The sequence below is a fragment of the Pinus tabuliformis genome, chromosome 2_1, assembly GCF_031772625.1.
Source record: "Pinus tabuliformis cultivar Carrire ecotype Pingquan chromosome 2_1, CPIR1, whole genome shotgun sequence".
Lineage (NCBI taxonomy): Eukaryota > Viridiplantae > Streptophyta > Pinopsida > Pinales > Pinaceae > Pinus > Pinus tabuliformis.
Window position 1 is genome coordinate 209,619,935 of NC_142299.1, and position 11,545 is coordinate 209,631,479.

At 39.9% G+C, this 11,545-nt stretch overlaps 1 protein-coding gene across 1 annotated transcript; it reads left to right on the plus strand.

Annotated features, from left to right (window-relative positions):
- The first annotated feature begins 524 nt into the window (after positions 1–524).
- On the plus strand, positions 525–1,409 carry LOC149199485 (uncharacterized). Its single transcript, XM_089400587.1, has one exon. It carries the CDS (start codon positions 525–527, stop codon positions 1,407–1,409), a length of 885 nt encoding a protein of 294 aa, XP_089256713.1.
- Positions 1,410–11,545: the final 10,136 nt, after the last annotated feature.

Consider the following 11,545-nt stretch of genomic DNA (forward strand, 5'->3'; position numbering starts at 1 on the left):
TGAAGTGGCTCTCATTTAATTGTCACGGGCTGGCTAGTCCTACCAAAAAACTAGCCTTTCGGAGGCTCCTCGAACTTAAGAGGGTGGACATCATTTTCCTTCAAGAAACCCTAAGACTTATTGACTAGATTATCCCTTCCCTAGAAGCCCTAGTATCTGGATGGAATTTTCATGCATTAGATGTCCGTGGATGATCTGGTGGTATTTCTTTTGGTTACAATCCTAGGGTAGTCAAGCTGCTTAATATTTGGGGAGGTGATGGCTTAATTGGGGCTGACATATTTTCTTCAGATCTTGGGAGGGATTTGAGATTGATTAATGTTTATGGTCCCTGTATTAACCGGGTTGCATATTGGGAAAAAATTCTCAATTCTTCTTATATGCAAGTGGACAACATCATCTTGGGGGGAGATCTCAATTTCTCCATTGGACATGTGGAATCTTGGGGACATAATGCACAGGTTGATCCACTTTTTGATTCCATTAGCCTCCTATTGGAAGATCACCACCTCATTGATATCCCTATGGCTCGGCCACACCCTACCTGGCGAAACAAAAGAATTGGAGATGCTTTGCTTGCCAGAAGACTAGATCGTTTCCTCATAAAAGAAGCTCTTCTTGGAAGTCTCTCCTTGTACAGGCAATGGGTGGGATCGGGAGGATTATCAGACCACTCTCCTATCTACCTTGAGATTGCAGGCATAGCTCAGAAGCCAAAAGCCCCATTTAAGTTTAATTCGACCTGGCTCAAGGATGAGGAATACACCAAAATGGTCTCTGATTATTGGAAATCTCTTCCCCATGCTCCTGGTCAGTCTCACACTGAATGTTTTGCTAAAAATATTCTTTGCCTTAAGTGCAAAACAATTGAATGGGCGAGAGTAAAAAGGGTGAGGGACGATCTCATTCTCAACAATATTGAACAAGAGCTATCTAATTTGGAAGAAGTGGATGGAAGGGGGTTTCATTCTGTTGAAGCTAAAGAACACCTCATGAACCTTGAAGCAGAGAGGACTAGAATTCTTAAGGACAGAGAAGAAACTTGGAGACTTAGGAGTCGAGCCATATGGTTACAATCTGGGGATGACAACACTAAGTTGTACCATCAATTTTCAAATGGTCATCGTGCCATCAATATGATTGGGCACTCAGAGAATGATACTAGTCATCGGGTACAATCTTTCAATCAATTGGCCACCCTCAGTACATCACATTTCAGTCAGCTCTTTAAGGCACCTCACGAAGCTACTCTTGTTGAGATTATCAAAGTAGCTAGATTTTTCCCTATATTTTTTTATCAGGAAGCTGTAGAGGATATCATCAAGCTAGTATCTATGGGAGAATTGGAAGGTACTCTTAAATGGTTCAAGAAAGGCAAGAGCCCTAGGTCGGATGGTTGGCCACTTTAATTTTATCTAGCATTCTTTGAAGTGTTAGGAAATGATCTGCTTTAGGTCATTGAATAATTTCGGGTTAGTGGCCATACATATGATGCTTTTAACTCGACCTTCGTCGCCCTTATTCCCAAATTTGACTCCCCTCAGATCTTCAATGACTTTAGGCCTATCTCTCTCTGCAATTACATATACACAAACTAGCTAAAGCCTATTTTATCTGACCACATCTCTTCGGAATAATTTACCTTCCTTAATCATCATCAGATCCATGAAGTTGTTGGAACTGCACAAGAGGTTCTTCATTCTATCAAGATCAAGAGGCTAAAAGGCATGAACCTTAAGATTGACTTAGCAAAGGCTTTTGATCGTACTAGCTCGCTATATTTGAATATTCTCTTGACTCACCCGGGTTTCCCTATAACCTTCATTAAAGGCATATTGCTAAAATCATTACAAACTAGCTAAAGCCTATTTTATCTGACCACATATCTTCGGAATAATTTACCTTCCTTAATCATCTTCAGATCCATGAAGTTGTTGGAACTGCACAAGAGGTTCTTCATTCTATCAAGATCAAGAGGCTAAAAGGCATGAACCTTAAGATTGACTTAGCAAAGGCTTTTGATCGTACTAGCTCGCTATATTTGAATATTCTCTTGACTCACCCGGGTTTCCCTATAACCTTCATTAACTAGATCATGTGTTGCATTTATTGGTAATTTTAATACCCTGTAGTTTGCGCAGTCTTCTTTCCTTATAGATGAGCCGACTCAAACCTTCCATGACTCAAGCCCTTACACTACAAAATAGCTGATTGTATATGGTTCGTGGATAAGATTGAAAAGAGACTAGATATCTGGAACCATAGATGGTTATCTAGGGCAGGTCGCCTCACTCTTATTAAATATGTTCTGGAAGCAACACTGGTGTACTGGATGTCCTTGGCTTGTATTCCAAGGGGCATTTTGTCTAGAATTCAACAGTTGTGTTGTAGATTCTTATGGAAGGGGAAACAAGAAGGGCATACTTATGCTTGGGTCATATGGGATCACATCGCCCTTCCTAAGAAATGGGGAGGATGGGGTATGAAAAACCTTGATGCATTTGCAAAAGCACTAGCTGCCAATATGTGGTAGCAAGTTCTCACTTCAAATAATTTATGGACCAAGGTAGTCATACAGATATATATTTGTCCACTCCACCTCCTTGATTGGTTCAGGCGCCCTTCATGGAACATATCTAACATATCAACTATCTGGCGAGTTGTGTTGAACTCTATATCTTACATTCGTAATGGAATGGCCTGGAGGATTGGAACTGGAAACTTGGTTCACATTGGTATGGATGTGGGAACGCATTTCATCTTCCCCCAGAGCTCATACATTTTCTCTCGAACTCAAGTATCTCTTGCCTTACCCACATTGTTGATCTAAACAACTCCACTATTTCTCTTAGGCCTGGAAATCTGTTAATCAATTAGGAATTCCAGATAACTGGCGTAATCAATGGCACTCCTACATTAACACTCTCTCTGAATCACATGTTTGAATCACATATGGTGAGGATGAGCTCATTTGGGTACATGCACAACATGGTTCCTATTCTCTAAAGGAAGGTTATCCCATAATTGTCTATGATCATAAGCCCCCTGTTATTGACTGGTGGTGGCGTGCACTCTGGAAGTTGAAGGCACCTCCTAGAGTATAGTTATTCATGTGGTGTATCCTTCATAATAAAGCTCCCACTGGGGATAACTTAGAAAGGCGCTCATTGCAAGGACCAACCTGGTGCATCCTCTGTCGAAAGGTTGCAGAATCAATTTAACATATTTTTCTTCATTGTATTATCACCACATCTGTTTGGAATCATGTTCTTTAATCATTACACTTATCCAAAAGATGGCAAGGTACAAATATCTTGGAGGCTTGGCGATCGTGGTGGTTTGTCGCGCTTCCCATCAAAATTAGGAACCTCCCCCTCCTGATTTGTCGGTGCATATGGTTGCATAGAAACAAGCTCATATTCAAGGGCATCACTCCTCAACGGATACAAGATTCAACTCATCTTATCTCAATTTATAACAGTATTCTGGAGGATGATCACCCACATCCACCTCGCACTATTATTGCATAAACTATTGATAGAAGCTTACCATGGGCATATTTTGATGGATCAACTCAGCATAATGGTTGTGGAGGGGGGGTGCTCCTTCATCTCACTGACAATCATTTTTTCAAAATACAAATGGGTCTGGGAGAAAGAACAAACAATTATGTCGAGCTTATTACCCTCTGACATTTGTTACAATTTGCACTTGAGAAGGGATGTAGACACTTAGATTTTTGGCGATTCTAAACTCAACATAAATTGGTTTAATCAACAATATGTTTGTCACATGCACACACTCTGGAATATATTGGATGAGACTTTGCTACTGAAATCACATTTTGACTCTATCACTTGTCATCACATCTACAAGGAGTGCAACTAGATTTCTGGCAGACTATCCAAGGAGGTTGCGCTCCAGCCTCCAGGGCATTGGATGATCCAGGAGCAGACAAGGCACAAACACTACTAGTATTTTCATAGACCATATGATGATCAACAACATGTTGGGGCAGCCAAGCCCTGATTTTTTATGATTATGTGTTCTGATAGTGTTTATATCTTTATCAGACTATCCATGTATATCTTTTTTTCATACATGTAAATTTGTATTTAACTTATTAGTCTCCCATCCTGGGGTGGATGTTTGACATTTTTTCAGATTGTGGCAATAACCACCCTCTTTTTCATATACTTCTTGAAGCATCTACAACATGTAATTTTCAACATCTTAATGAAAATTGTGATTTTTCCCTAGGGAAAAAACTTCATAAACCATACATGAAATTAAATGCTCTACACTTTACTCCTTTCTAGGAGCACATCAATAAGCTATAGGATTCATATAATGTCATTATATTGGTTTTGATATGTCATTCATTGTTGAAACTGAATTGTATACAACCTTTGCTACATATGGTGCATTATACACAAGACTTCGACTTTGTGTTGCATTTATATATATATATATATATATATATATATAGATATATATATATATATATATATATATATATAGAGAGAGAGAGAGAGAGAGAGAGAGAGAGAGAGAGAGAGAGAGAGGCAAAGGCACTTTTCACAAGTTCACTCTTCTCAGCATACCAAAAGGCCAAACCAGTGTTCCATGATGCTTACGAGATTATAATTTAAAAATTGCTTATTATCAATCCACGATATGTTGGGTTCATATCTAAATACTTCAAAAAATTGGACCATTTATAGCTCACCTTTCTAAATATAAACAAACTCAACAGAACGCATGTAAATTCATCAAAACATTTATCAACCATCAATTACAGTGGTGACCCTACACATGAGTGATCCTTCCAACCATGTGTTTCCACATTAACCTCTTGAATCTTTTGTGGTGTGAATGTCTTGACTATGAAGAAGTCATGTGCAGACTTGACCTCATCTAAAACCAAGTGTTAAACTCACCTTTTTCCATCCTTCACGATGTATAGCTAGACTAAATTTCAACCCCATCAAGCTTTGAAACCATAACATACTTCAAATTTTTTACCCCCATGTGTGCAGTCTTAAATTGTAATCACGACAAAAAATTATGAACCAAGGGATCGCAAGTCTCATAACAATAGAATAGTAAGGCGAGAGTTCCCTGCTCTCAAAAAAATGAATCAAAATGGGGAAAATAATTATGAACTCTAAATTGTGATTGCCAACTAGAAAACTTGTGCTCCCTCTTTTTGCTTACGCGTCCATAGATATTGTAATCAAATTTCCAATCACAACAAGCTCCTTGAACATAGATACTTGCAGCAACAAATAACCAGCCTACCCATGGGCCATAAATGCACAGGGGATGTATATGCCCACCATTAGATAATTGGCTTGCCAAAATCCAACAGTGGGCATATATAGCCCCCGTGCATTTATGGCCCATTGGCAAGATGGTTATTCTCAGCTGATATTTGCTAAGACCATGTCACAATCGAACAATAGAAACAATGAAACATTGATTACATCATAATTGTAATCATTGTGAATGCTTTCATTTATGAAATATAAGAGAGGATGTGACCCCTGTGCATAACACAAACAAATAAAGTTCTTATTTTCTCAACCTTATCCTTCTAATATGTCTAACAATCCACAACCTTCATGAGCAGAATCTGACCCGCTCTCAACCTCAAACAACAACGACCCTCACACAGAGACTTCTATCACAAACTTCGATTTTCCTTGTAGATTGCAACTTCCTTAGGCTTGTTCTCTTAACGCAACTTTGAAACCATGTTGAATTTTCTATAATAATACACAATAGAAACTAATCTTCTAATTTGAAAATTAATTTATAATGATTTTAAATCAATTTATCTTATTAGGATATTCGGACACATAGGAAATTGTTAAGTATAACTTGGTCTAGTGTAGAGTTAAGTAAAGTGTGTTTCTTTACTATGTACTTTTGTAACTTAAAATTCGACGGTCACGATATGTTCTAGACATGAAGTGATCCGACGGTTCATTCTCTCCTTGGTATTACCAACATTTGATCTGTGGCTTAACACCTGATTGGTCCATGATCTTTATTTAAATAGAATGGAGGGTCATTTGTAGGGTAACCGTTCATGAGAGAATCTTATGTCAATTTTCATCCTTTTATTAATAAATTGCCTGAAGTGGCCGCGTTGGCTCAAGTCATGGACTGTTTCCCTCTTTGAGGGTTTTAACCACGTCAAGAATATTGGTGTATTGATCTGTGATCTGTTTGTGAGCGGTTTCCTTTGGTGTTTTTCTGAGGAACTTACCCTATAAATTCCTACATGGTATCAGAGCTATTTGAGGGTCGCATCCGTCGGTGATCCAAATCTGAAACCGGTACAACTGCATCCGACTGTCGTTTCCTAGATCCATTGTTTCTGTCTGCTTTCGGGCCGAGAGGACTGCTCTATTGTGTTAGGAGCATATGTTCTAGTGAGGAACCCCTTTCGTCTCATGCTAAAAGGTTTCCGGTAGCGTTGGCTACGTCATTTTAAGATCTGGAGGTATACAGTCTTTATTTGCAGTTCTAGCTATTCATCTCTCTGTTTATTTTGGTTTATTCAGCTCTCTGTTTTTTATTACCGGATCTATAGCTTTCATTTCTGCATCTGCTCTTTGCCCCGTGATTCTGTGCGATCTGAAGATCCACCTGGATCAATTATGAAGGAGTGCCTTTTAGGTGTCGTCGATGTCATAAGGTTGGAAACTTGTATAAGGAATGTCCACTTCTTACCTCCAACTCTGTATCTGATCCTTAGCCTGATTATATTACAACAGGTATACTAGCTGGATCTCAGGACAAGTGACCTGCTAAAGTTGTCGGTCGTCCTCCAAAAGAAAAAGCTTGGTCGCATGGATCGTGCTCGGAACCTGTTCAACCTCTCTCTCCTCGCATCACCAAATCCTGCGTGGCATTTGCAGGCCTCACTCCGGGTAATCTTTCCTCTCCTCTCCCTCATTTTCGTCCCTCTATTTCTGATTCTCATCTTACTAAATCATTATCTCATTGCATCTTATCATCTGCATATGTTCACCCCCCTCTATTTTGCCCCTTTGTATCCCCTCCGCCCACCTTCTCTGATACCCTCCCTGCTATCCCTGATGCCCCGCTTGTAGCTCCCTCATCTAAGACATCTAATGATTCTCATCTGAGCCATCCATATCTCCTTCGCTCCTTGGTCAAATCATCATCTGATGATTTTTGCGGACTTGGTATTGTTCCCCCTCCAAAACCATCCAAATCTACCAGGGGCAAACATTCTTATATGTCCAAGGTTATCCACCAAGCTGGTCTGGATGTATCCGAGGGTAGACAACTCTCCATTGATAGGGTCCTTAGAGCTAAGACCACCCTTCCCTCAAGTTCTCCATGAAGTGGCTCTCTTTTAATTGTCGCGGGCTGGCTAGTCCTGCCAAAAAACTAGCCTTCCGGAGACTCCTCGAACTTGAGAGGGTGGACATCATTTTCCTTCAAGAAACCCTAAGACTTATTGACTAGATTATCCCTTCCCTAGAAGCCCTAGTATCTGGATGGAATTTTCATGCATTAGATGTCCGTGGATGATCTGGTGGTATTTCTTTTGGTTACAATCCTAGGGTAGTCAAGCTGCTTAATATTTGGGGAGGTGATGGCTTAATTGGGGCTGACATATTTTCTTCAGAAGTTGGGAGGGGTCTGAGATTGATTAATGTTTATGGTCTCTGTATTAACCGGGTTTCATATTAGGAAAAACTTCTCAATTCATCTTATATGCAAGTAGACAACATCATCTTGGGGGGAGATCTCAATTTCTCCATTGGACATGTGGAATATTTGGGACATAATGCACAGGTTGATCCACTTTCTGATTCCATTAGCCTCTTATTGGAAGATCACCACCTCATTGATATCCATATGGCTCAGCCACACCCTACCTGGCGAAACAAAAGAATTGGAGAAGTTATGCTTGCCAAAAGATTCGATCGTTTCCTCATAAAAGAAGCTCTTCTTGGAAATCTCTCCTTGTACAAGGGATGGGTGGGATTAGGAGGATTATCAGACCACTCTCCTATCTACCTTGAGATTGTAGGCATAGCTCAGAAGCAAAAATCCCATTTTAAGTTTAATTCGACCTAGCTCAAGGATGAGGAATACACCAAAATGATCTCTGATTATTGGAAATCTCTTCCCCATGCTCCTGGTCAGTCTCACACTAAATGTTTTGCTAAAAATATTCTTTGCCTTAAGTGCAAAACAATTGAATGGGCGAGAGTAAAAAGGGTGAGGGACGATCTCATTCTCAACAATATTGAACAAGAGCTATCTAATTTGGAAGAAGTGGATGGAAGGGGGTTTGATTCTGTTGAAGCTAAAGAACACCTCACAAACCTTGAAGCAGAGAGGACCAGAATTCTTAAGGACAGAGAAGAAACTTGGAGACTTAGGAGTCGAGCCATATGGTTACAATCTGGGGATGACAACACTAAGTTTTACCATCAATTTTCAAATGGTCATCGTGCCATCAATATGATTTGGCACTTGGAGAATGATATTGGTCATCGGTTACAATCCTTCAACCAATTGGCCAACCTCAGTACATCACATTTCAGTCAGCTCTTTAAGGCACCTCAAGAAGCTACTCTTGCTAAGATTATCAAAGTAGCTAGATTGTTCCCTATATTTTTTTATCAGGAAGCTGCAGAGGATCTCATCAAGCTTGTATCTATGGGAGAATTGGAAGGTACTCTTAAATGGTTCAAGAAAGGCAAGAGCCCTAGGTCGGATGGTTGGCCACTTTAATTTTATCTAGCATTCTTTGAAGTGTTAGGAAATGATCTGCTTTAGGTCATTGAATAATTTCGGGTTAGTGGCCATACATATGATGCTTTTAACTCGACCTTCATCGCCCTTATTCCCAAATTTGACTCCCCTCAGACCTTCAATGACTTTAGGCCTATCTCTCTCTGCAATTACATATACACAATCATTGCTAAAATCATTGCAAACTAGCTAAAGCCTATTTTATCTGACCACATCTCTTCGGAATAATTTACCTTCCTTAATCATCATCAGATCCATGAAGTTGTTGGAACTGCACAAGAGGTTCTTCATTCTATCAAGATCAAGAGGCTAAAAGGCATGAACCTTAAGATTGACTTAGCAAAGGCTTTTGATCGTACTAGCTCGCTATATTTGAATATTCTCTTGACTCACCCAGGTTTCCCTATAACCTTCATTAAAGGCATATTGCTAAAATCATTACAAACTAGCTAAAGCCTATTTTATCTGACCACATATCTTCGGAATAATTTACCTTCCTTAATCATCTTCAGATCCATGAAGTTGTTGGAACTGCACAAGAGGTTCTTCATTCTATCAAGATCAAGAGGCTAAAAGGCATGAACCTTAAGATTGACTTAGCAAAGGCTTTTGATCGTACTAGCTCGCTATATTTGAATATTCTCTTGACTCACCCGGGTTTCCCTATAACCTTCATTAACTAGATCATGTGTTGCATTTATTGGTAATTTTAATACCCTGTAGTTTGCGCAGTCTTCTTTCCTTAGAGATGAGCCGACTCAAACCTTCCATGACTCAAGCCCTTACACTACAAAATAGCTGATTGTATATGGTTCGTGGATAAGATTGAAAAGAGACTAGATATCTGGAACCATAGATGGTTATCTAGGGCAGGTCGCCTCACTCTTATTAAATATGTTCTGGAAGCAACACTGGTGTACTGGATGTCCTTGGCTTGGATTCCAAGGGGCATTTTGTCTAGAATTCAACAGTTGTGTTGTAGATTCTTATGGAAGGGGAAACAAGAAGGACATACTTATGCTTGGGTCATATGGGATCACATCGCCCTTCCTAAGAAATGGGGAGGATGGGGTATGAAAAACCTTGATGCATTTGCAAAAGCACTAGCTGCCAATATGGGATAGCAAGTTCTCACTACAAAGAATTTATGGACCAAGGTAGTCATACAGAAATATATTAGTCCACTCCACCTCCTTGATTGGATCAGGCGCCCTTCATGGAACAGATCTAACATATCAACTATCTGGCGAGTTGTTTTGAACTCTATATCTTACATTCGTGATGGACTGGCCTGGAGGATTGGAACTGGAAACTTGGTCCACATTGGTATGGATGTGGGAACGCATTTCATCTTCCCCCAGAGCTCATACATTTTCTCTCGAACTCAAGTATCTCTCGCCTTGCCCACATTGTTGATCTAGACAACTCCACTATTTCTCTCAGGCCTGGAAATCTGTTGATCAATTAGGAATTCCAGATAACTGGCGTAATGAATGGCACTCCTACACTAACACTCTCTCTGAATCACATGTTTGAATCACAGATGGTGAGGATGAGCTCATTTGGGTACATGCACAACATGGTTCCTATTCTCCAAAGGAAGGTTATCCCATAATTTTCTCTGATCATAAGCCCCCTGTTATTGACTGGTGGTGGCGCGCACTCTGGAAGTTGAAGGCACCTCCTAGAGAAAAGTTATTCATGTGGTGTATCCTTCGTAATAAAGCTCCCACTGGGGATAACTTACAGAGGCGCTCATTCCAAGGACCAACCTGGTGCATCCTCTGTCGACAGGTTGCAGAATCAATTGAACATATTTTTCTTCATTGCACTATCACCACATCTTTCTGGAATCATGTTCTTTCATCATTACACTTATCCAACAGATGGCAAGGTACAAATATCTTGGAGGCTTGGCAATCGTGGTGGTTTGTCGCGCTTCCCATCAAAATTAGGAACCTCCCCCTCCTGATCTGTTGGTGCATATGGTTGCATAGAAACAAGCTCATATTCAAGGGCATCGCTCCTCAATGGATACAAGCTTCAACTCATCTTATCTCAATTTATAACAGTATTCTGGAGGATGATCACCCACATCCACCTCGCACTATTATTGCAGAAACTATTGATAGAAACTTACCATGGGCATATTTTGATGGATCATCTCAGCAGAATGGTTGTGGAGGGGGAGTGCTCCTTCATCTCACTGACAATCATTTTTTCAAAATACAAATGGGTCTGGGAGAAGGAACAAACAATTATGTCGAGCTTATTACCCTCTGACATTTGTTACAATTTGCACTTGAGAAGGGATGTAGACACTTAGATTTTTGGCGATTCTAAACTCAACATAAATTGGTTTAATCAACAATATGTTTGTCACATGCACACACTCTGGAATATATTGGATGAGACTTTGCTACTGAAATCACATTTTGACTCTATCACTTGTCATCACATCTACAAGGAGTGCAACTAGATTTCTGGCAGACTATCCAAGGAGGTTGCGCTCCAGCCTCCAGGGCATTGGATGATCCAGGAGTAGACAAGGCACAAACACTACTAGTATTTTCATAGACCATATGATGATCAACAACATGTTGGGGCAGCCAAGCCCTGATTTTTTATGATTATGTGTTCTGATAGTGTTTATATCTTTATCAGACTATCCATGTATATCTTTTTTTCATACATGTAAATTTGTATTTAACTTATTAGTCTCCCATCCTGGGGTGGA